The sequence below is a fragment of the Macaca thibetana genome, chromosome 19 (genome assembly GCF_024542745.1).
Source record: "Macaca thibetana thibetana isolate TM-01 chromosome 19, ASM2454274v1, whole genome shotgun sequence".
NCBI classification, from domain to species: domain Eukaryota; kingdom Metazoa; phylum Chordata; class Mammalia; order Primates; family Cercopithecidae; genus Macaca; species Macaca thibetana.
The window spans coordinates 32,740,107-32,765,451 of NC_065596.1; the positions used below are offsets into that span (position 1 = coordinate 32,740,107).

Genomic DNA, 25,345 nt, shown 5'->3' on the forward strand with positions numbered 1-25,345 from the left:
CCTCCACACCTGTGAGTATTTCTCCTCAGGTGGGATGAGAGACTGAGAAAAGAAATAAGACACAGAGACAGAGTATAAAGAAAGAACAGTGGGCCCAGGGGACCGGCGCTCAGCATACGGAGGACCTGCACTGGCGCCGGTACTGTACTGAGTTCCCTCAGTATTTATTGATCACTATTTTTACTATCTTAGTGAGGGGAGTGTAGCAGGGCAACAGGTGGGGAGAAGGTCAGCAGGGAAACATGTGAGCAAAGGAATCTGTATCATGAATAAGTTCAAGGAAAGGTGCTGTGCCCGGATGTGCACATAGGCTAGATTTATGTTTCTCTTTACCCAAACATCTCAGTGTAGGCACAGATCCTTTATGGGTGTCGGGCTGGGGGATGTAAGGTCTCTCCTTTCCCATGAGGCCATATCTCAGGCTGTCTCCATGGGGGGAAACTTTGGACAATACCCAGGCTTTCTTGGGCAGAGGTCCCTGCGGCTTTCCGCAGTGCATTGTGTTCCTGGTTAATCGAGAAGGGAGAATGGCGATGACTTTTACCAAGCACACTGCCTGCAAACATACTGTTAACAAGGCACATCCTGCATAGCCCTAAATCCATTAAACTTTGATTCATTACAGCACATGTTTCTGTGAGCACAGGGTTGGGGCTAAAGTTACAGGTTAACAGCATCTACAGGTTAGCAGAAAAACAGAAACAATTTTTCTTAGTACAGATCAAAATGGAGTTTCTCATATCTTCCTTTTCTACATAGACACAGTAACAATCTGATCTCTCTTTTCCCCACAGCTTTCACAGACAATCCCAGGGCTTTTTAATTAAATTGCTAAAATTAGTTTTTCATGTATGTATTTTAGAGACTGAGTCTCTGTCGCCCAAGCTGGAGCGCAGTGGCCATTATAACTCAGTGTAAACTCGAACTCCTGGGCTCAAGCGATCCTCCTGCCTCAGTCTTCGGGGTAGCTGGTACAGGTGCCCCACCCCACAGCCGGCTTAATAGCAGGAATTTTCCTGGATCTAATCATCAGCAGACTTTGCTCTGTCCCGGCAAGAGTACAGTGCGGAGACAGCTGAGTTGCTTCAGCCTCCTTGGCAGGTCTCCTGCAAAACCCGGAAAACAGGCGCTGGAAGCGAGGCGGAGGGAAGCGCAAGCCCCGCCCCACCCCGCCCCACCCCGCCCCGGCCAGGCCGCCCTGCTGCGACCTCTCCGCTGCGCGCGCAGTTTCCCACAAACCCGGAAGCGGATCGTGTGGAGTGAAGGTCACGCCGCGGCGCGTGAGTTCCCCTTTGTGTAAATTAAAATCTGAGCTTCCCAGCTCCCCCGCGCTTCTGTACCCGGGATCTGAGAGGCCACACAGACCTTGAAATCCTGGTACCGCTCCCTCTACCCCGACCAAATTCAGGCGTCTCTGTGAGAGTCCCGCGGTCGCTTCCCTGTGTGTTTAAATCGCTCGGCGGCGGGTCCTGTCCCCCGTCTTTCTGCCACAGGGCCATGTAGTCACCTCCTATCGAGGAGTTTTCCTGCTTCAAATTCTTCTGTGATGCCTACATCCGCCCCGCACCGCGTAAAGTCCTCCCCCGCTAGGTGGATTCCGGTCTATCAGGTCCCCCAAGCCTCGCCTTTGTTGACCCTGGAGCGCAGCGCTTCAATCGCAGTCCAGGAGAAGCCGCGTCTTCTGCCGAGTCCTGGGATTCTGCAGACGCCACCCCTCCCTTGATCCAGACCCTCCTTGATCCGGGGCCCCGCTACTTCCCAGGCCTCCTCTTCCCAGCCACCCCTTCTCCTGACCCTGGGTGTGGGGAGGTGACTTACTCTGTCTTTTGGCATCCAGTGTTCTTGCAGTCTAAATAACACCCCACTGAAAAGGTTCTTCTGCATGTGGGCATCTGATCCCAATTCCTTCCATGTGCATGTGTGCAGAAAGAGAGATCTGGAGAGCGAGGGAGAAGAAAGAGAAACATCTTGAAGGAGAAAGGAAGATTGAGGGAGAGCCCTAAGCAGATGGCAAAGTAGAAAGTGGATGGGGCATTTGCAGAGACAGCGAATGAAGCCGAGAAAGTAGCAGGGGGAGAAAAGCAACTGAAGAAATGCAGAGAAAAGTGCCATCTCCGGAGAGATGAAGGACCGCAAGATAGTGAGAGGGGCAGCAAAGTGGGAAGTTCCTCAGTTTGAGAGTGGGGGAGAGGAGGAGGGATTTGGAGCCAGGGCAGACAGAGCAGCGTAGTGCTGGGACAGCAAGAGGGGTCAGCTGGTGACAAGGAGAGCAGAGGGAGAACCACACCAGGGGGAGGGCTGGGATCTCCGGGTGCCAGAGAGTGGGGACAAGGGGTGCAACAGGAAAGAAGGGGTTTAACAGGGAGAGCAGAGGGGGGAACAGAGACAGGGAAAGAGGCAGGACCGGGCACGGTGGCTCATGCCTGTAATCCCAGCAGTTTGGGAGGCCGAAGTGGGTGGATCACCTGAGGTCAGGAGTTTGAGACCAGCCTGGTCAACAGGATGAAACCCCGTCTCTAATAAAAATACAAAAATTAGCCGGGCATCGTGGCACGCGCCTGTAATCCTAGCTACTCAGGAGGCTGAGGCAGGACAATCGCTTGAACCCTGGAGGCGGAGGTTGCAGTGAGCTGAGATCGTGCCATTGAACTCCAGCCTGGGCGACAAGAGCAAAACTCCATCTCAGAAAACAACAACAACAGCAACAACAACAAAAAGTAAGAGGCAGAAATAGGTGGAGATTGGGATGATCAAAGATTGAGCAGAAAGTTTGGAAAAGGTGTGGAACAAGTTGCCAGAATGGAGCAGAACAGGTGGAAGAGAAGGAAGAGAAGGAATAAGGGGAGAAACATTAGGAGAAGAGAGAGGCTCAAAGTGAGCAGAATCTTAGGGGAAAAGTAAAGAGGGGGAAAAAAAGCTAGAGAAAGAAGGTGAGAATGATAGATGCGTACAGAATGAGGGAGGGAAACACAGTAGTGAGAATAGAGGGAACCCTGGGTGCAGATGAACGGTGAGTTGATTGGCTATTATGATGAAGTTGTGACATTGATTAATCTGATTATATGAAATGTGCTTTAAAAATACAGATGAAGATAAGATGTGCAAAACTCCTGTCTGTGAGGCTGGTGCATTTTATAATTCTTGGCATCAGATTTTAGCTTCCACTCACATTCCCTATTCAGGCACAGGTCAGTGACTTGAGTCATTCAGGTGTAGGTCACCCACTTTCCTTTTCCTGGGATGGGGTATGGTGTGGGCGAATGTATAAGATAGCAGGAAAACCAGTGTTCTTCCTACTCTTGCAATCAACACAATAATGAACACTTAACACAGAATGCTTCATATCCGATGAAAAAAATGTGTGGAGATTTCTTCCCACCAATAAGCAATTCGTCAGACACCGCCTGGGGGATCTGTAATTTCACTCAAGTTGACACTGTCTACATGGAGTTAGCATCAGATCCCACAGGTTGGGGGCTCAGTTCCACAAGCCTGCCCCTATTTCATGTGCTGGTTGTAAGTTCCAGGTTGGGACCTGAACTTCAACCAAACATCTAAAAATTAAGGATTCCCTTGACCCTTTGCTCAGATTTTATTAATTTGTTAGCCTGGTTCACAGAACTCAAGGAAGCATTTGTTTAGTTTTATCCATTTGCTATGAAGAATATTGCAAAAGATACAGATGAATAGCCCGATGGAAGAATCCTCCTAGCAAATTAATCAAAAGAAGGGGCTTTGGGATACCCTGATTTTTTTTTTTCTTTTTCTTTTCTTTTTTTTTTTTTGAGACAGAGTTTCACTCTTGTTGCCCAGGCTGGAGTGCAATGGTGTGATCCCAGCTCACCACAACCTCCACCTCCCAGTTTCAAGCATTTCTCTTGCCTCAGCCTGCCAAGAAGCTGGGATTATAGGTATGTGCCACCATGCCCAGCTAATTTTTGTATTTTTAGTAGAGATGAGGTTTCACCATGTTGGCCAGGGTGGTCTTGAACTCCTGACCTCAGGTGATCCACCTGCCTCAGCCTCCCAAACTGTTGGGATTACAGGCATGAGCCACCATGCCTGGCTGACACTGGCAGTTTAGATATGCCAATGAGAAGCTATCACATGCATCTTTTAAGTGGAATAAATAGAGTTCAGTACTGTTTGAAGTTCCAGGCATCCAATGGGGGACTTGGGACATGTCCCTCATGGATAAGCAGATTCCACTGTGTTCTGTATCTGGCGCTGAGCACCAAGGCTCTGTGTCCTCCATTTCTGAGTGATTACATGAGTCTGGGATCCATAGAGATGGGAGTGGGGCTGTGCTCTGCATGGGGTTTGGTCAGGGCTGGGTCTGGCCCTGAAGGGGAGCTTAGTCCAGGCCAGCTCCCCACTGCTGCAGCGTGCATGTGGGCATCCCTAGGAGGGGAGCAGATTCTGAAGAAAAGAGTAAAAAACTCACTTGTTGTTCTTTCTGTAGGAGTTTCTTGTCCCTGCATCAACTCTGGTGCAGCGGACAGCAGAGGACATTTTCCACAGGGTGAGGTCTAACCTGTGTGTGTGGTTGTGGCACAGGAAGAGGGTGTGATTCTAAGCCCTAAACAGCATATTTTTGACATTTAGGATTGACTTCTAAAGAGTCATGCTGTGTGATGAAAAAGCCCAGAAGAGAAGGAAGAGGAAAGCAAAGGAGTCAGGGACGGCTCTTCCTCAGGTGAGGTGATATTCTTGGTGGATTTTTCTGTCTCCTTTGTTTCAGAAACGTTGGGCCTTGGAGTTGGGAATCTTCTCTGAGTCTGACAGGTTTGCTTGCACTCATCTATGCCTTTCCTCAGTGCTGAGACCAGCTCGGTCAGGGGGACCCTAACCTACTGGCGGTAGAGGAATTAAAGACACAGACACAAGACAAAAGTAGGATCAGGGGCCAACAGCCTTTACAGCTGAGAGCTGCAAACAGAGTTTGACCCATGTAGTTATTGACAGCAAACCGTTGATAAGGATTGTTTCTATAGATTATAGATTAACTAAAAGCATTCCTTACAGTAAACAAAACATTCTTAATGAGGAATAGAGAAACAGGCTCTGGCTAATTATCTGCAGCAAAAATGTGTTGTTAAGGCACAGGCCACTCATGCTATTGTTTGTGGCTTGAGCAGTTTTCCACTCCGGGCAGGCCAGGTGTTCCTTGCCCTGCTCCAATAATCCAACAACTTGTAGCAGTGTGCGTCATAGCCATCACAAGCATGTTTCATTGCTGCAAAAATCCTGTTTATGACCAGTTTCTTTAAAGCCTGTTTATGACAGGCTTAGGGCCTGTTGCTAGCATGTCCCCCTTTCTGTTTTTGCAAAGCGATAAAGGCAAAGGCTGCTTTGTCATGGTGGGTTACTTCTCACAGGATTTGGGATCCAGATCTGCAAACTACACAAAGACAAACAACACAGATTAAAAGCACAATCATCGTTGAAATCAGAGCCTCCAAGTGTCTCGATCCGTTTTAATGGGTTAATAGCTGCTAATCTGTCTGCAGCTCCTTCAAGCTCTTTAGTTCCTGGAATTAGCATCAGATGTGCCTGAGAGACTTGAAGTACTTGTTCCTTCAGTTTTGCAATATCCAAAGATAAATTTCCAGTATGACCCTTTAAATGTCTCTTAACTCTTTCCTACTCTTGCTCTGTTTCATTATACAGATGAGGAGTAATGTAAGAATCAGAAGTATTCCAATCACATTGTAACCGCATTCTATATTCTAGACTAACTAACTACTCGATCTCCTAGCCACATTACAGTTTGTTGGAGATCACTGATTTGATTAGGTAGTTTTTGGTCTGTATTAGTTTGGGAATTCCACAGCAAAGTAGAATTTTTCTGCCGATTATTTACATAGTCTGCTGTTTGTACTGTGGAATGCAAAGTAACTCTAGCTACCGTGGCAGTAGCTGTGACAGCAATCAATCCCATGATGATTAAAATTAAAGTGTCAATGAAACGCCGAGAGCACCTCAAATTCTTTTTTCTTTTTGAGACGGAGTCTCGCTCTGTCACCCAGGCTGGAGTACAGTGGTGTGATCTCGGCTCACTGCCATCCCTGCCTCCCGGGTTCATGCCATTCTCCTGCCTCAGCCTCCTGAGTAGCTGGGACTACAGGTGCCCACCACCACGCCCAGCTAATTTTTTGTATTTTTAGTAGAGATGGGGTTTCACCCTGTTAGCCAGGATGGTCTTGATCTCCTGACCTCGTGATCAGCCCGCCTCGGCCTCTGAAAGTGCTGGGATTACAGGTGTGAGCCACCACGCCCGGCTGAATTCTTTTGAAGAATTTCAGTAATAATATGTACAGAAGGAGAGGCTTCCTAAGGACAGGAAAGCTTTATGGGTATCCATACTCCTTCTTGGGCTGTTACCACTAAAATAGAATGATCAATAGTATACAAGGAAGAATTCACACAAGAAAACAATCTACATTCTTGACAAGTCACATGATAGTTAGGGACATCAGGTTTTAAATCACCCACTACAAACAGGAAAGGAGGCCTTATTGTCAGTCTTGGCTGCAACTGGGGGGTCCTCACGTTCCTCCCAAAAATCTCTTCCTCAGCATCTGGCTCATGATAAGGCTTCAGGTGTCTTGATGATATCCAAATCGGCTGCTGGTTTTGGCCTGGAGATACACAAGCATAACTTCTACCCCAAGTTATTATTTTACCTATTTCCCAACTTTTTGTTATCGGATCTCTCCACCAAATCAGTTGTTGCACTTCCATCTTTGCAGCTGATTTCTGTAGATGCTGTTAGTTGCTGATAGCATCTGGACTTTAGGCAGGCTCAAAAAATTTAAAGTCAATAATGCTAGATTCAATTGCATATTTTGGGTTCCATAATCACTGTTCCCTCCTTTCTGTTTTTGTAATTGCTATTTTAGGGGGAGATTCATTCTTTCCACAATGGATTGTCCTTGTGAATTATATGGGATGCCAGTAATGTGTTTAATATGCTATAGAGAGAAAAATCTAGCTGGAGCTTCACTAGTACAGCCTGGGGCATCATCTGTTTTAACAGAAGCTGGAATGCCTATCACTGCAAAGCATTGCAGAAAATGCCATTTAACACAGGCAGAAGATTCCCTTGTTTGACAGGTAGCCTAAACAAAGTGAGAAAAGGTATCTACACATGCATGCACATAAGCCAATTTACCAAAAGAAGGAACATAAATGACATCCATTTGCCAAAGACAATTAGGTTTCAATCCTCGAGGATTAACTTCTCCTGTAAAAGATGAGGAATGCACCATTTGGCAAGTTGGGCATTGCTGGATAATAGCTTTAGCTTCTTCCCAGGTAATGCTGTATCTGCATTTGAGACCAGAGGCATTAACATGGGTTAAATTGTGAAAGTGTCTAGAATTAGATACTGCAGTAGCAACTAGGCGATCAACCATTTGATTCCCTACAGTTAAAAGTCCTATAAAGTGTGTGTGAGTTCCAATATGAGTAATGTAAAAGAGTGCATTCTATTCCTAACTGGTTTGTAATTGGGTAAATAAAGTCATTAGTTGTTAATCTGTATGAAATCGTAACTGAGCGTTTTTAATTAATTGTGTGGAATGGACTACATATGAAGAATTAGAAATTACATTGACAGGCAGCTTAAAAGCAGTCAGTAGCTTAATTACAGCTACAAGCTCCTTTTTGAGCTGAAGTATAGGGCGTCTGGAAAATTTTAGTTTTTGATGCAGAATAAAAAGATTTACTATTACTAGACCCATCTGTAAAAACATTTTCAGCACTTTTAATTTGTTTAAATTTAGTTATTCTAGGGAGAATCTAGTTAATTTTAAAAATTGAAATAATTTTGTTTTTGGAAAGTGATTATTAAGAACACCCACGAAATCAGCTAACTGGGTGTGCGAAATAAGATTATTTATAAAGGCTTGTTGTATTTGTGCCTTCGTAAAAGGATCATATCCATGCAATTTCGCAATTCCATGCAATTTAGCAATTCAAGTTCTCCTATTGCCTATCAGAGTAGCAATTTGATCCAAATAAGGACTTAGCATCCACGAATTAGTATGGGGAAGAAAGAGCCATTCTACCAAGTCCTGCTCTTGGACAATAACACCAGTAGGTGAATGCTGAGTTGGAAAAATCAGTAAGTCTAAAGTCTTTTCTGGATCTACTCTATTTATTTGAGCTTTATATACTTGTTTTTCAATCAGTTGTAACTCTGCCTCAGCCTCCTTTGTTAATTGCCAAGGGCTAGTGAGACTAGGATCTCCTTTAAGGATAGAAAATAGATTACTCATTGCATAAGTAGGAATGCCTAGAGCAGGTCGTATCTAATTAATGTCCCCTAGTAATTTTTGAAAGTCATTCAGTGTTTTCAATTGATCCTTACATATGATTACTTTCTGTGGCAGTACTGTAGTGTCATTTACTAAGTAGTGTCATTTACTATTGTAGTGTCATTTACTCCCCAAGTCGGAGTAAGGAGTACTTGTCCTGAATTTCGTCAGGAGCTATAATTAAACTGGCACGAGAAATCAAATTTTGTAAGTGATTGTAACATTGGAGTAATATTTCCTGAGTGGGGGCAGCACAAAGAATATCGTCCCATTGTTTTCCTTTTTTGCATTTTGGACATATTCCAGACTTAGCAGTTATCTTTTTCCCCCCAAACTGGTGGCCTGACTTGGTGATTTTTTCTACAGTCTTTTTTAGTATGACCATGTTTCCCACATTAAAACAAGCTCCAGGAAATGGAGTATTTCCTTTACCCACTTTCATTCCTGCCATTGCCTGGGCTAGCAGAGTAGCCTTATGCAGATTACCTCTGATACCATCACAAGGTTTAACATAGTCAACCAAATGTGCTTTTCCCCTAATAAGTCGCAGAGTGACTTGGCACTCAGGATTGGCATTGTCGAAAGCTAATAACTGCAATACTATGTCCTCAGCAGCTGAATCTGCGATCACCTTTTTAAGAGACTCCTGTAATTTACTTATAAAATCTGTATACAGTTCTTTCAGTCCCTGCTTTACAGCACTTGAGGGGTATTGTTCCCGCCTGAGGTGATTTTTTTCCCAAGCTCTAATGCACAGTCCTCTAAGCTGCTCTGTGGCATCATCCTGCATAAGCCTCATCTGCCCACCAAGTTTTAAATTGTAAGAACTGAGCAGGAGTTAGACAAGCTCAAGTAAGTGCATCCCAATCAGTAGGAATCATTTGAATGGAGACAGCAACATTCTTTAACAATCCCATTACAAAAGGAGAACCTGGTGCATATTGATTAATAGCTTGTTTAAATTGTTTAAGTATTTTAAAAGGAAGAGGCTCAAATGTAGCCATAATATTCCCCTGTTGATCAGGTGGGTGTATTCTAACAGGGAACTGCCAAGCATCCATATCACCCTCTCGTCTAGCTTCCTGGATTCCTGCCTGAATAGAACCGAGAGCAGTCCCTTGAGGTGCTCCTTGCACAGTCACTGGGGCAACTACTTTTCACCCAGTGTCCTCTGGAAAAGAAAGATCTGGAGGGTCAGGCCACTCTTTTTCTTCAAAATGATGAGGGGATGTAGACGGGTACGGACAAACCTCTCCCTCCTTTGCTGCTTTAGCTGGTAAGGAAACCTGCTCTATCACTTCTTCTGTTACTTCGTTACATGCTCCTTCTTCCTCTGATTCCTCCTCCTCGTCATCTGTGTGGAAAGGCTCCAAGGTGGAACGAACCAGAGCCCACACTGACCAGAGAGTTATAGGAATATCCTCAGTACCATCGTTATATGCCTTCTTCGGTGTGCTGCCTACCTTTTCCCAGACCTCTACATTCATAGTTCCTCGGTCCGGAAACCAGGGGCAATATTTCTTTACCACACCTAAAAACCTGCATGAGTCAGCTAGTGCTAACCTTTATTCCTCCTTTTCTTAGGAGCTGCCAAAGCAGGCTCAAATAAGCCTCATGTCTGCTTGACCCTTTTCCCATTGTTACCCTGATGCTTCTGAGCTCCTCTTTTACCATGGGGATTGCTTAAGAGTACTCGGGTGTCCTCCAGCATAGTTCCACGTTCTCCAGCTCTGGCGACCCTTTGATTTGGGTTCGAGTCCCACATTGGGCGCCACTTGCAGGGACCAGCTCGGTCGTGGGGACCCTAACCTAGCGGAACTAGAGGAATTAAAGACATAGACATAAGAATAGAGTGTAAAGTAGAATCGGGGCCAACAGCCTTCAGAGCTGAGAGCTGTGAACAGAGTTTGACCCACATATTTATTGACAGCTAGCCATTGATAAGCATTGTTTCTATAGATTCTAGGGTAACTAAAAGCATTCCTTATGGGAAACAAAACATTCTTAGCGAGGAGTAGAGAAACGGGCTCTGGCTAATTATCTGCAGCAAAAACATGTTGTTAAGGCCCAGGCCACTCATGCTATTGTTTGTCGTTTGAGCAGTTTTCCACTCCGGGCAGGCCAGGTATTCCTTGCCTTGCTCCAGTAAACCAACAACTTGTAGCAGTGTGCGACATAGCCATCACGAGCATGTTTCATTGCTGCAGAAATCCTGTTTATGGCCAGTTTCTTTAAAGCCTGTTTATGACAAGCTTAGGGCCTGTTGTCAGCACCTCAGTCCCTCTTATCTCACTTAGATTCCATCTCCCATTACCCAGTGACATGAACTGGGGATGAGGCTCCACCGGGCATGGTTCTGGGAAGGGCTTATTCCCTAACATGGATGGAGATGGGGTGTGGGCCCCGTGGCATTAGAGCTGTTGGACAGTAGGGATTGTTCAGGGGCCACATCTGAGTGCACCATCACCTCTCTGTAGACCAGAAACTGCACATAGAAGTCATGTATTATTGTGCACAAGCACCTAGTAAATTGTAGGAAAAGAGTACAGGAAGGAGAAACCTTTTCTGCCTGATTTTTTTTTGTTTGTTTTGTTTTTTGAGACTGAGTCTCTGTCATCCAGGCTGGAATGCAGTGGTGCGATCTCAGCTCACTACAACTTCTGTCTCCCTGGTTCAAGTAATTCTTGTGCCTCAGTGTCCCGAGTAGCTGGGATGCCAGGTGCCCACCACCACACCTGGCTAATTTTTGTATTTTTAGTAGAAATGGGGTTTCAACATACTGGCCAGGCTGGTCCTGAACTCCCGACCTCAGTTGATCCACCTGCCTCACCTTCCCAAAGTGCTGGGATTATAGGTGTGAGCCACCATGCCCAGCCTTCCTGCCTGATTTTTACTACATTTGAAGCTAAATGCCTTTCCCAGTTTTTTACGTCTAGCTTGGTTCAGGGAGGACGTTCTCTCATCCTCAGCATGTACCTCTCCCAGAGACTGATTTTCCTTCAGGGGGTCTCCTGCACCAGCTATGTTAGGCAAAGAATATGGTAATTTTGCTCAGAGATTGGAGCAGATTTTTTTTTTTTTTTAATTAGAGAGGAGGAAATAATATTCTTGTCTACCAATTATTATCATTTTTTTCAACATCAAGTTATATATACATTTGTCTTACAGGAAAACTCCAAATGTACAGGTTAGGCCATCAAATACAAAGCATTCCCTGTCCTAAATGTCTAAGTGACATGTAAATAGTTGTTATGGGAGGGAGTCTTCAACCCTCCCTCAGTCTCACTGGGGACCCACTGCTGTCAGCTCTGTCAGGAGTGAGAGCAAGTCCTGTAGAATTATATTTATACAACATTATGGTGTTTTACATAAAATTCTCGGTGATTGTTTTATGATACTTTATTCTGTAAGTTGTGAAAATTTGCTCCTTTACACCCTCATGTGAACGTTGTCTGAATTAAAAATCATTCACCTCTCTGTTTTTAGTGTCTGACTTGGTTCAGGGAGGATGCACTCTGGACAGCCCAGCTGGAGACTCTGGAGGTCCCGCGCCTTATCTGGGATGCGTCCTCTCTGGGCTTTGCTTGTTACCTCCTCACTGAAGGGGATGACCAGGTTCTGCTCAGGAGTTCCCCTTTCTGCACCTGCTCTGCAGCCTGTGTGGGGCAATAGGAAGCTGGGGTCTGCACCGCCACCTAGTGTCTGCCTGCATTACTGCTGGCTCTGGTTTATGCTGGTGCCTTTGTTCTCAGTGGCTTCCTGACCTGGGACCCTGTTACTTCAAAGCTTACTCAGTCCCATGAAAAGTCAGAAGGTTGGAAAGACATTCCCATTGTTTTCCTCTCTCAGGAGAAATCTAGAGTTCGTAGTATCCTCTGGATGATGGCATGTCATGCCAGGGGTTCTGGTGAGCGTGTGTCACATATTTTCACAATCAGCTCCCAGTAGCTTGACTTGGTACTGGTGCACCTCTCGGTGCAGCCTCCTGAGTGTCTTCTAGATTTCTCACAAAGGCAATTGGCCCACATATTCTTGTTTAAGTTGTGTCTACATGGATTAAAAATGGTCTAGGGCTTCCTGTTCCTCTGTCTTGCTGACATTACTCTTTTAGTAGAGTTGCAGATTTCTTACACAGGTCTGGAATGCCTTCTAGTTAGGGGCCATGTATATTTCCTAAGGGAGATGTCAGATGTATCTTTACTGTATGTGTCATTTTATAAATATTGCTGCTAAAGAAGGAAACTTTTTTCAATATAATATATTTTTTTAAAATTTATTTTCTTCTTTTAACTCTTTTTTCTTTCTTTTTGAGACAGAGTCTTGCTGTGTCACCCAGACTGGAGTGCCGTGGCAAGATGTCAGCTCACTGCAACTTCTGACTTCTGGGTTCAAGCAATTCTCATGCCTCAGCCTCACGAGTAGCTGAGATTACAGGTGCCTACCACCACGCCCAGCTAATTGTTTATATTTTTAGTAGAGATGGGGTTTCACCATGTTGGCCAGGCTGGTCTCGAACTCCTGACCTCAAGTGATCCACCTGCGTCAGCCTCCCAAAATGCTGGGATTACAGGCGTGAGCCACTGCACCAGGCTAATATATTCTTATTAGTTAATATGCTAAAATGACATTCTTTGTCTTGGTTACAATAATTTTATTAATTATATATATTTTTAAATACAGCTTTTTCCTGCCCCCAGCCCCACTAATTTTTTCTTTTTTTAACCTCTCCTTCTGGTCCCTGCTCAGGCATCCTGTGCAGTGGTGATTGGCTGTAGCACAGACCAGCCCCCTTTTCCCTGCCTTAAAGTCGAGCAAATGTCTGCCATGTTTACTGCTGATTATCGTGTTTCATGAGATGTTCTTGCTTAATGATATTGTTGTTTTTGTTTTCGAATTTTATTTTTGGCCTTGTTTTTAATTATCTAGTAATTTCTTAAGATGTATACTGCTGAGATATTTTCTTTGACTTATTTTGTTAAATTATTATATAATAATAAATTTTCTATCATGCATTAATGTTTTATTTTATTAATGGAATATATTGATAAGCCCCATTGGGCTTTTGTAAATACCTAAACACGTAAATTTTATGGACATAATTATTATATTTATGTAAGTCGGGGTCAATCACATGTGTGTAGAATCCCAGCTTCTTGGAAAGCTGAGGCAGGAGGATCCCTTGAACGCAGGAGTTTGAGACCACCCTAGGCAACGTACTGAAACCCCATCTCAATTTTTTGAAGTATTATATATAATCATATTTTTTATATAAATAGAGATGGGATCTTTCTGCGTTGCCCAGGCTGTTCTCAAACCCCTGTCCTCAAGCAGGCCTCCCACCTTGGCCTCCCAAAGTCCTGGGATTACAGGTAGAGCTACCATGCCCAGCCTGCATTTATATTTTTGAATCTGGGTATTTAATAGAGATTGGAGTTCAACTTTCTGTGTTTTTTTATCGTCTATAATTTTTTAATGGCTTAATATACAACCATGTTTATAAACTAAATTGAGTACAGCTTTTACATTTTTGTTGCAAACATGCTGAAATGTACATAGCAAAAATAACAATGACAGGTGGGTGCAGTGGTACAAATCTTTAGTTCCATATACTTGGGAGGCTGAGGAGGGAGAAACATTTGAGCCCTAGGAGTTCAAGGCTGTAGTACACTGTGAATAAGCCACCACCATGCAGCCTGGACAACATAATGAGACCCTGTCTCTAAGAATTAAAAAACAAAAGTGATGACAAATGTCATCTAAAAAATAGATTATTGACAGACAACTCCTATTTCAGTTAATGTGTATAAGTGTATACGTGTGCTAGTGTATATGGGTCTAAGTGTACATATTTATGTGTGTACATGTGACATGTGTCCATGACTGCACAGATGAGCAAGCCTATGGTTTTATTAAGACACATCATCATTTTTATGTATTTTATTTTTTTAACAGTTGAAATTACATTTCAAATATTTTCCATGACCTCAGATATTATCCTACATCATCATGTTAATGAGTTGATAGCTGTGAATAGTAGCATATTATGGGATACATGTGTGTACTCATATATAATGACCTTTTATGAAGGTCCATGATTTTATCCCTAAACTTGTTTTAACTTTTTTCTTAGGTAATTGTCAATTTACTTTTGATGCTGATCTGTTCATTGTTCGATTTCTTTGGTTTGGTTCTAATGCCCGGACACCTGGGAGGCAGTGCTTACTCTGCTATTTTTAGTCCTTACACCTGGGGCGAGTTTCTTAGAGTATCTGTGACACAGTTGTCTTCTCAGTAAGACAGGGACAGGTGTTTCTTTCCTGGGCTTTAGTTGTTATAGCAGTTAGTACATGTAAAGCATTTAGAGTAGTGCGTGTCTCATGGGAAGCGTTCAAAAGCTTTAGTCATTGCTATTGTTATCATCACAGTTTTATACTTCTTTTTTTTTTTTTTTTTTGAGTCAGAGTCTCACTCTGTAGCCTAGGCTGGAGTGCAAGTGGCGTTGATGTTGGCTCATTGCAACTTCCGCCTCCTGGGTTCAAGCGATTCTCTTGCTTCAGCCTCCTGAGTAACTGGGGTTACAGGCACCCACCAGTACACCCAGCTGATTTTTGTATTTTTAGTAGAGACGGGGTTTCACCACGTTGGCCAGGATGGTCTCAAACTCCTGACCTCAGGTGATCTGCTGCCGTGGCCTCCCAAAGTACTGGGATTACAAGCATTAGCCACCATGCTTGTAATTCTTTTTTTTTTTTTTTTTTGAAGCCACTGTGGACATCGTCCTCTCCGAAGACACCACTTGTATAGTAGTGGTGGTGTTATTGGTAGATATTCAGATCAGGTAGATACTGAATATCACTTGGAGTGTAAAAAATAATATCTAATCCTTCTATAGAGATTACCATGGGTTACTTTTTTATTTGTATTTCTTGTATGTCCACAAAATGAAAAATCTATATTGATTTTTAAAATATAACTTATTTTGGAAAAGCATAATAAAACACAACTCACAGGCTGGGATGGTGGCTCACACCTGTAATCCCAGCACTTAGGGAGGCCGAGATGTTTGGACCACTTGAGATCAGGAGTTCAAGACCAGCCTGGCCAACATAGTGAAATTCTGTCTCTTCTGAAAATACAAAACTTAGCTGGTGTGATCGTGTGCACCTGTAGTCCCAGCTACTTGGGAGACTGAGGCACAAGAGTTGATTGAACCCAGGAAATGGAGGTTGCAGTGAGCCGAGATCACACCACTACACTGCAGCCTGAGCAACAGAGCAAGACTCTGTCTCAAAAAGAAAAAAAAAACATTTACAGACACATAACTACATCACAAATACCTTAATTAGATTCGTCAGAACATTCTCTTCAATCGAGTTAATCTTTATAACTCCCTTCTCATTTTGAGTGAAGATAAATACCCTTTACATATCCTGTTGGTGAAATGTGTTTTTCATTTTAGGGACATTTGACATTCAGGGATGTGGCCATAGAATTTTCTCAGGCGGAGTGGAAATGCCTGGACCCTGCACAGAGGGCTTTATACAAGGATGTGATGTTGGAGAACTACAGGAACCTGGTATCCCTGGGTGAGGATTGTGCCCCTGCAGAAGCCGGGATCTGCCCTTGGTTATTTCAGCATTTTCCCTTGTGTGCCTCCTGGGAGCGCCTGCATTGTTTGACTGACATTAAGCAGGAGAATCACTTGAACCTGGGAGGCAGAGGTTGCGGTGAGCCAAGATCACGTCATAGCCAGCCAGGGCAACAAGAGCGAAACTCTGTCCTCCCCCCAAAAAACAAACAAAAAAACCAAAAAAAAACCTTATTGACTCGGGCTGGGACCAATGGCTCACACCTGTAATCCCAGCACTTTGGGAGGCTAAGGCAGGAGGATCACCTGAGGTCGGGAGTTCAAGACAAGCCTGACCAACATGGAGAAACCTCATCTCTACTAAAAAGGCAAAACTAGCTGGGCATGGTGGTGTGTACCTGTAATCCCAGCTACTTGGGCGGCTGAGGCAGGAGAATTGCTTGAACCTGGGAGGTGGAGGTTGCGGTGAGCTGAGATCAAGCCATTGCACTCCAGCCTGGGCAACAAGAGTGATCCTTGCTTTCTCCCTTTTCTCTTGTCTTATAAACTAGGGAAAAGGGGAAGTGGCAGAGAAGCTGGGAAGGACAACAGGAAAAGTGGTGGTCTCATTCCAATCCTAGCACTTTGGGAGGCTGAGATGGGAGGATCTCTTGAGGCTAAATGTTCAAGACTAGCCTGGGCAACAGAGCGAGTCCCAGTCTCTCTTAAAAATTACACACACAGCTGGGCACAGTGGCTCACACCTGTAATCCCGGCACTTTGCGAGGCCAAGTCGAGCAGATCACCTGAGGTTGGGAGTTCAAGACCAGCCTGACCAACATGGAGAAATCCTGTGTCTTCTAAAAATACAAAATTAGCTGGGCTTTGTGGCACATGCCTGTAATCCCAGTTACTCGGGAGGCTGAGGCAGGAGAATTGCTTGAACCTGGGAGTTGGAGGTTGTGGTGAGCTGAGATCGCACCATTGCACTCTAGCCTGGGCAACAAGAGTGAAACTCCGTCTCATAAAAAAAAAAAAAAAGAAAAGAAAAAAAAAATCTAAAAATCTTGTTGACTCAGAAATGAAAAGCTCCATAGTGTTTTCTGGAGTTGAAATGTCGATTTTCTTCAGAGGTTCTGTCCCCTTCATTATACATCATTGGGTGGGCCGGGCGCGGTGGCTCACGCCTGTAATCCCAGCACTTTGGGAGGCCGAGGCGGGCGGATCACAAGGTCAGGAGATCGAGACCACGGTGAAACCCCGTCTCTACTAAAAAATACAAAAAATGAGCCAGGCGCAGTGGCGGGCGCCTGTAGTCCCAGCTACTCAGGAGGCTGGGGCAGGAGAATGGCGTGAACCCAGGAGGCGGAGCTTGCAGTGAGCCAGGATTGCGCCACTGCACTCCAGCTTGGGCGACAGAGCGAGACTCCGTCTCAAAAAAAAAAAAAAAAAAAAAAAAAAAAAAAATACATCATTGGGTGATACCAGGGCTGAACTATGCATAAAACCTTTTTTGTTGGTTTTTTGAGATTGAGTCTTGCTGTCACCCAGGCTGAAGGGCACTGATATGATCTTGGCTCACTGCAGCCTCCACCTCCCAGGCTTAAGCAATTCGCCTTAGCCTCCCTAGTAACTAGGATTACAGGCGCCTGCCACCACACCCGGCTAATTTTTGTATTTTTCATTTTTACAATGTTGGCCAGGCTGGTCTCAAACTCCTGGGCTCAAGCCATCCACCTGCCTCAGCCTCCCGAAGTGCTGGGATTACAGGCATGAGCACCCAGCTGCATAAAACCTTATGGCAAACTTCAGATACCCACTTCCCTGTTTTCTACTCCTGTGCTTTCTTTAATGTTTTGTTTTTTTGAGACGGAGTGTTTCACTCTTGGAGGCTGGAGTGCAATGGCGCGATCTCAGGTCACCGCAACCTCCGCCTCCTGGGTTCAAGCGATTCTCCTGCCTCAGCTGCCCGAGTAGCTGGGATTACAGGCATGCGCCACCACACTTGGCTATTTTTTTTGTTTTGTTTTTGTATTTTTAGTAGAGATGGAGTTTCTCCGTGTTGGTCAGGCTGGTCTCGAACTCCCAGCTTCAGGTGATCCGCCCGCTTCAGCCTCCCAAAGTGCTGCGATTACAGGTGTGAGCCACTGCACCTGGCCTCTACTCCTGTGCTTTATACTCAGTAGTTACTGGAAAGGGGCTCGATGTCTGCTTGTTATTACATTCCCTAAGCATTCAGAAGGAGGCAGTCTGTGGATTAATTTGTGAAACGTTATTCTTGATTCATTTGTGATATCCTTTCTCCTTCCTACACATAGGGCTTGGATTTTGGAGATGCCACAGCACATTTTGATTCTTTTTTTACAAACAGGAATCTCTCTTCCTGACCTGAATATTAACTCCATGTTGGAGCAAAGGAGGGAGCCCTGGTCTGGTGAGAGTGAAGTGAAAATAGCAAAAAATTCAGATGGGAAGGAGCACATCAAAGGTGTGAACACAGGTAAGAGCTCAGATGGGCAGGGTGGAAGCCATGCTGTTGTTTGGGCTTTTTGTTTTGTTTTCTTTTGTCTAATTTTGTTTTTTTGTTTTTATTTTTGTGTTTGTTTTTTTTTTTTGAGACGGAGTTTCACTCTGTTGTGAAACAGAACCTGAGAGATGGAGCAAGACTCGGTTTCAAATAAATAAATATATATATTTTTTGTTTATTTGACTGGAGACCCTTCCTTTCCTTCCTTCTTTCCTTCCTTCTTTCCTTCCTTCCTTCCTTCCTTCCTTCCTTCCTTCCTTCCTTCCTTCCTTCCTTCTTTCCCTCCCTCCCTCCCTCCCTCCCTCCCTCCCTCCCTCCCTCCCTCCCTCCCTCCCTCCCTCCCTCCCTCCCTCCCTCCCTCCCTCCCTCCCTCCCTCCCTCCCTCCCCTCCCCCTCCCTCCTTCCTTCCTTCCTTCCTTCCTTCCTTCCTTCCTTCCTTCCTTCCTTCCTTCCTTCCTTCCTTCCTTCCTTCCCTCCTTCCTTCCTTCCTTCCTTCCTTCCTTCCTTCCTTCCTTCCTTCCTTCCAGAATTTTGCTCTGTTTCCCAAGCTGGAGTGCAGTGTCGCTATCTCAGCTCACTGCAACGTCCGCCTCCCAGCTTCAAGGGATTCTGCTGCCTCAGCCTTCCAGGTATCTGTGATTACAGGCACCTGCCACCAGGCCCAGCTAATTTTTGTTTGTATTTTTAGTAGAGACGGGGTTTCACCATGTCCAGACTGGTCTCGAACTCCTGACCTTAAGTGATCCGCCCGCCTCAGCCTCCCAAAGTGCTGGGATTACAGGCATGAGCTATTGTGCCCAGCTTATTTTTGTTTTTCAGATACAGGGGTCTTGCTATGTTGCCTATGTTGATTTTGAACACCTGGGCTCAAGCAATCCTCCTTTCTCAGCCTCCGTAAGTACTCTGATTATGGGCGTGAGCCACGATGCCTAGTCTTATTTTTTTTTTTTTTGAATTTAGATTTAATTGATTACCAGTAATATTTAACTCATTCCTCCTACAATTTCACTCTCTCCCCCCTCCCTTTCTGTTCTGTTTGTATGAATTTCAGTATTTTAGATACTCAAATGGAATCATACAGTATATGTCTTTTTATGACTGGCTTATCTCACTTAGTGTAGTGTCTTTCAGGTTCATCTATTTTGTAGCACATCAAGAAATTTGTATACTCTTTCAGGACTGAATAATGTTTTTCTATTTGTCTGTACCACAGTTTAACTATTCATCCATTGGTGGACACCTGCATTGTGCCTACCTCTTTATTATTTTTAATAATGCTGCTATGAACATGGGTTTTTGTTGTTGTTGTTGTTGTTTTTTGAGACGGAGTCTCGTTGTCTCGCCCAGGCTGGAGTGCAGTGGTGTGATCTTGGCTCACTGCAACCTCTGCCCCCAGGGTTCAAGTGATTCTCCTGCCTCAGCCTCCCAAACAGCTGGGACTACAGGTGCCCACCACCATGCCCAGCTAATTTTTGTATTTTTTGTAGAGACAGGGTTTCACCATATTGGCCAGGCTAGTCTCAAACTCCTGACCTCATGATCCACCTACCTCGGCCTCCCAAAGTGCTGGGATTATAGGCATGAGCCATCGTGCCTGGCCTTGAACATGGATTTTTAAGTATCTCTTCAAGATGCTGTCTTTATTTTTATTTTATTTTTCATTTGTGTGTGTGTGTGTTTGTTTGTTTGTTTGAGATGGAGTTTCGCTCTTGTTGTCCAGGCTGGAGTGCAATGGCACAATCTCGGCTCACTGCAACCTCCACCTCCTAGGTTCAAGCAATTCTCTTGCCTCAGCCTCCTGAGCGGCTGGGATTATGGGTGTGCACCACCACACCCAGCTAATTTTTGTATTATTAGTAGAGATAGGGTTTCACCATGTTGGCTAGGCTGGTCTCAAACTCCCCACCTCAGGTGATCCACCTGTCTCGGCCTCCGAAAGTAGTAACATTACAGGCACGAACCATTGTGCCTGACTTTTTAGTTTTTAATCTGTATACCCAGATGTGGAGTTGTTGCGTATACTAATTATTTGATTTTAGATTCTTTCAGAAAATGTCATACTTATTTACAAAGTGACCGCACCATTTCACATTTCCACTAACAGGAGCACAGAATTCTCCTATTTCGCCGTATTTTCGACAACACTTGTGATTTTCTGGTGTTTCATTTTTTTTTTCCTTTCTTGACAATAAATATTCTATATGGGTATGAGGTGATATTCTGTATGTGTGTGAGGAAAAATATCCTATGTTTTCTATTTGCATTTCTCTAATGATATGTGATATTTTGCATTTTCTCATATGGTCATATATCACCTTTGGAAAAATGTGTATTTCTTTCTACATTTCTTAATTGGATTATTTGTTTTGCTTTATAAGAGTTATTTATATATTTTTATTTTATTATTTTATTTATTTATTTATTTATTTAAGATGGAGTCTTGCTCTGTCACCGAGGCTGGATGCAGTGGCGTGATCTCAGCTCACTGGTACCTGTGCCTCCCAGGTTCAAGCAATTCTCCCACCTCAGCCTCCCAAGTAGTTGGGATTACAGATGCACACCACCGTGCCTGGCTAAATTTTTGTATCTTTAATACAGTTGGGGTTTCACTATGTTGGCCAGGCTAGTCTTGAACTCCTGACGTCAGGTGATCCACCTGCAGCCGCCTCTCAAAGTGCTGGGATTATAGACATGAGCCACCACATCCGGCCTATATATATTTTAGATATTAAGTTTTTATTACAGATATATTATGCAAATATTTTCTCACATATGGTAGGTTTTCTTTACATTTTGGTAATTGTTTTCTTCCATCCACAATAGTTGTCAATTTTGTCATAGTGCATCGTGTGTATTTTTACCTTCTTTCCCATACTGTCAGTGTTATATCTGGGGAAACATTGAATCCAATCTCATGAAGCTTTTTACTTATGGTTTTTTCTAGGAGTTTTATCATTTTAGGTCATGAATAGACTTTAAGTTAATTTTTGCACAGGGTGTAAAGTAAGGGTTCAGCCTCATTCCTTTGCATATGGGCATCCTTTTTCTTCAGCACTATTTATGATGAAATGACTGTCCTTTCCTTATTACATGATCTTGGCATTTTGATTGAACATCATTCGACCAAGTATTTGAGGGTTTGTTTCTGACTTCTCTGTTCTTGCTTTTTTTTTTTTTTCATGAGGGTATGGATTATCACTCTGTTGCCCATGCTGGAGTGCAGCAGTGTGATCTCGGCTCACTGCGACCTCCGCCTCCTGGGTTCCAGTGATTCTCCTGCCTCAGCCTCCCAAGTAGCTGGGATTACAGGCGTGCGCCACCATGCTTGGCTACTTTTTGTATTTTCAGTAGGGATGGGGTTTCACCATGTTAGGCAGTCTGGTCTCAAACTGCTGACCTCAAGCAATCTGCCTGCCTTGGCCTCCCAGACTGCTAGGATTTCAGGTGTGAGCCACCACGCCTGGGTCATTTTTTACTTTTAATAGAGAATTTTATCCTCTCATTTGGTTTACCGGTACTGTCTGGAATCCTTTTATTTCATTTTGAAGGTCTTTCTGTAGCATTTCTTGTTGGACAGGTCTAGGGTACTAATGAACTTCCTTAACTCTTCTTTATCGAGGAAAGTCTAAATTTCTTCTTTATTTTTGCAGCTTACTTTTGCTCCACATAGTATTCTTGGTTGATTTTAAGCACTTTCAGTATGTTATCTCACTGTCTTCTGGCATGCAAAGTTTCTGCTGAAAAAAAGTACATAGTCTTACACATTTTCCTCTAAATGGCAAATATCTTTTTTGTTGCTGCTGTCAAAATTCTTCCTCTGTCTTTGATGTTTGATAATTTGTTTATAATTTATCTCTGCGTGAACGTCCTTGGGTTAATTTTAATTTGAATGGTCAAGGTTTTTGAATTGTATATTCAGGTCTTTCTTCAGAATTGGGATTTGGACAATTATTTGGACATTATTTCTTCAATTGCAATTTCTGATCCTCTGTCTTCCCCTTATGAATCTCTAATAATTTGTATATTGTTGTGCTTGAGAGCATCCAAAAAACCTGTTAGCATTTATTTGCTTTTCTTCATTGTTTTTTGTTTTTGGTATTTGGAGCTGATTATATATGTGTGTGTGTGTGTATATATATGTGTGTGTGTGTGTATATATATGTGTGTGTGTATATATTTATATATATATTTTTTTTTGCGGGGGGGGACAGACTATCACTCTTGCAATGGCACGATCTTGCCTAACTGCAACCTCTGCCTCCTGGGTTCAAGCGATTCTCCTGCTACAGCCTCTTGAGTAGCTGGGATTACAGGCACGTGCCCCCACACCTGTCTACTTTTTGTATTTTTAGTAGAAACGTGGTTTCACCATGTTGATCAGCCTGGTCTCGAACTCCTGACCTCGTGATCTGCCTGCCTTGGCCTCCCAAAGTGCTGGGATTACAAGCATGAGCCACTGTGCCTGGTGGAGCTGATACTTTTGAATAACCGATCTTTAAGTTTGCTCATTCTTTTCTGTGCTCTATCCATCTGTTGTTGAGCACCTAATGAATTTTTACTTTATTGTATTTCAGCTCCAGAATGTTTTTTATGTTTCCTCCTTTAATATCCTCCTTCTCATGTATTATTTTTCTGATTTCATTTAGTTGTTTATCTCTCTCTGATAACTTTTAGCTTATTAAGAATCTTAAGGCAGTTGCTTTAAATATTTGTCAAGGGCCAGGTGCAGTGCCTTGTGCCTGTAATCCCATCATTTTGGGAGGCCAAGGCAGGAGGATCACTTGAGCCAAGAAGTCTAGGCAATGTCATGAGACCTTGTCTCTAAAGAACACAAAAAAAACTTGCTGAGGCTGAGTGCGGTGGCTCATGCCAGTAATCCTAGCACTTTGGGAGGCTGAAGCGGCTAAATAAATATTTGTCTAGTAATTTAGAGAGCTGCCTGTCTTTTTCTAGGTTTGGCTTTATTTATTTTTTAGCGATAATTCTCTTTCCTTTTGTGTAATTTTTGGATTAGGTTTGGTAAAATAACTGCTTCTCTCAGTTGTTTTGTATAAGACTTGGTCAGAGGGAGATCTTTTCTAATTAGCCTGTTGTAAAGGGTGTGGGAACACTCACTCCTTTTCCGGGGATGTGCCTTTCCTAGTTTTGTGCATGTACTGTTATTGTGTATACCACTTCTCTTAAGTGTCTTATTTTCCCTAAGAGACTTGTCCCTTCTTTTTCTCAGAAGGTTTCAATTCCTGTTCTATCTCTCTGCTCATAATCCCTCTCAAACTCACCCATAATCCTCTGGCTCCTACAGATTTCCCAGCACTCCAGTGCGTCACCTTACCCTTTTCTGTTTTCAGCACTGCCAACATGATGTACAGAGTGTGCTGATATTTCTTCCAATGTCTGAGTCAGATGAGGCAGATTCTAGTTTTTTCATCAGACTCTAAACATGCCAGAATTATGGGGTCTGAATTTTACTCTTTTCTTGCTTTCCTAGGGAGCAGCTACGCCTTGGGAAGCAATGCAAAAGACAAACCAATTAAAAAACAACTTGGAGTATCCTTTCATTTACATCTGTCTGAACTGGAGCTATTTCCAGATGAAAGGGTAATAAATGGATGTAATCAAGTTGAAAACTTTATCAACCACAGTTCCTCTGTTTCCTCTCTTCAAGAAATTTCTTCCAGTGTCAAAACCCCCATTTTTAATAGGAATGATTTTGATGATTCTTCATTTATCCCACAAGAACAGAAAGAACACATTGGGGAAAAACCTTATGAATGTAATGAGCATAGCAAAGTCTTTAGAGTGTCTTCCAGCCTTACCAAACATCAAGTAATCCATACTGCAGAGAAACCTTACAAATGTAATGAATGTGGCAAGGTCTTTAGTCGCAATTCACACCTTGCAGAACATTGGAGAATTCATACTGGAGAGAAGCCTTACAAATGTAATGACTGTGGCAAGGTTTTTAGTTACAATTCAAACTTTGCACGACATCAAAGAATTCATACCAGAGAGAAGCCGTTTGAATGTAATGAATGTGGTAAAGTCTTCAGCAATAATTCTTACCTTGCACGACATCAAAGAATTCATGCTGAAGAGAAACCTTACAAATGTAATGAATGTGGTAAGGGCTTCAGTCACAAATCATCTCTAGCAAATCATTGGAGAATATATACTGGAGAGAAGCCTTACAAATGTGATGAATGTGGCAAGGCCTTCTATAGAATTGCGCTCCTTGTACGACATCAGAAAATTCATACTGGAGAGAAACCTTACAAATGTAATGAATGTGGTAAGGTCTTTATTCAAAATTCACACCTAGCACAACATTGGAGAATTCATACAGGAGAGAAACCTTACAAATGTAATGAATGTGGAAAAGTATTTAATCAACTTGCAAATCTTGCACGACATCGAAGAATTCATACTGGAGAGAAGCCTTACAAATGTAATGAATGTGGTAAAGCATTTAGTGAGTATTCAGGCCTTTCAGCCCATCTTGTAATCCACACTGGAGAGAAACCTTACAAATGTAATGAATGTGGCAAGGCATTCAGACACAAGTTATCCCTAACCAATCATCAGAGAATCCATACTGGAGAAAGACCTTACAAATGTAATGAATGTGGCAAGGTCTTCAATCGAATTGCACACCTTGCACGACATCGGAAAATTCATACTGGAGAGAAACCTTACAAATGTAGTGAGTGTGGCAAGGCCTTTAGTCACATTTCATACCTAGCACAACATTGGACTATTCATATGGGATAGAAACTACAAATGTAACAAATATGTCAAAGAATTTAGTGTGGGCCGGGCGCGGTGGCTCAAGCCTGTAATCCCAGCACTTTGGGAGGCCGAGACGAGTGGATTACAAGGTCAGGAGATTGAGACCATCCTGGCTAACACGGTGAAACCCCATCTCTACTAATT

At 43.4% G+C, this 25,345-nt stretch overlaps 1 protein-coding gene across 1 annotated transcript; it reads left to right on the top strand.

Annotated features, from left to right (window-relative positions):
* The first annotated feature begins 1,242 nt into the window (after window positions 1-1,242).
* Window positions 1,243-25,190, top strand: ZNF480 (zinc finger protein 480). The gene is made up of 6 exons (XM_050771359.1): window positions 1,243-1,280; window positions 2,539-2,717; window positions 4,606-4,696; window positions 15,781-15,907; window positions 18,260-18,388; window positions 23,904-25,190. Exons 3-6 carry the CDS (start codon window positions 4,625-4,627, stop codon window positions 25,181-25,183), a joined length of 1,608 nt encoding a protein of 535 aa, XP_050627316.1. The 5' UTR covers window positions 1,243-1,280; window positions 2,539-2,717; window positions 4,606-4,624; the 3' UTR covers window positions 25,184-25,190.
* The last annotated feature ends 155 nt before the right edge of the window (window positions 25,191-25,345 follow it).

Excerpts from the sequence above, each read along its gene's own strand:
- ZNF480 (XM_050771359.1), top strand. The coding sequence starts at position 4,625 with ATGCTGTGTGATGAAAAAGCCCAGAAGAGAAGGAAGAGGAAAGCAAAG. Across the intron at positions 4,697-15,780 it reads CAGGGACGGCTCTTCCTCAG|GGACATTTGACATTCAGGGA; the intron begins GTGAGGTGATAT and ends TTTTCATTTTAG. Across the intron at positions 15,908-18,259 it reads CAGGAACCTGGTATCCCTGG|GAATCTCTCTTCCTGACCTG; the intron begins GTGAGGATTGTG and ends TTTTACAAACAG.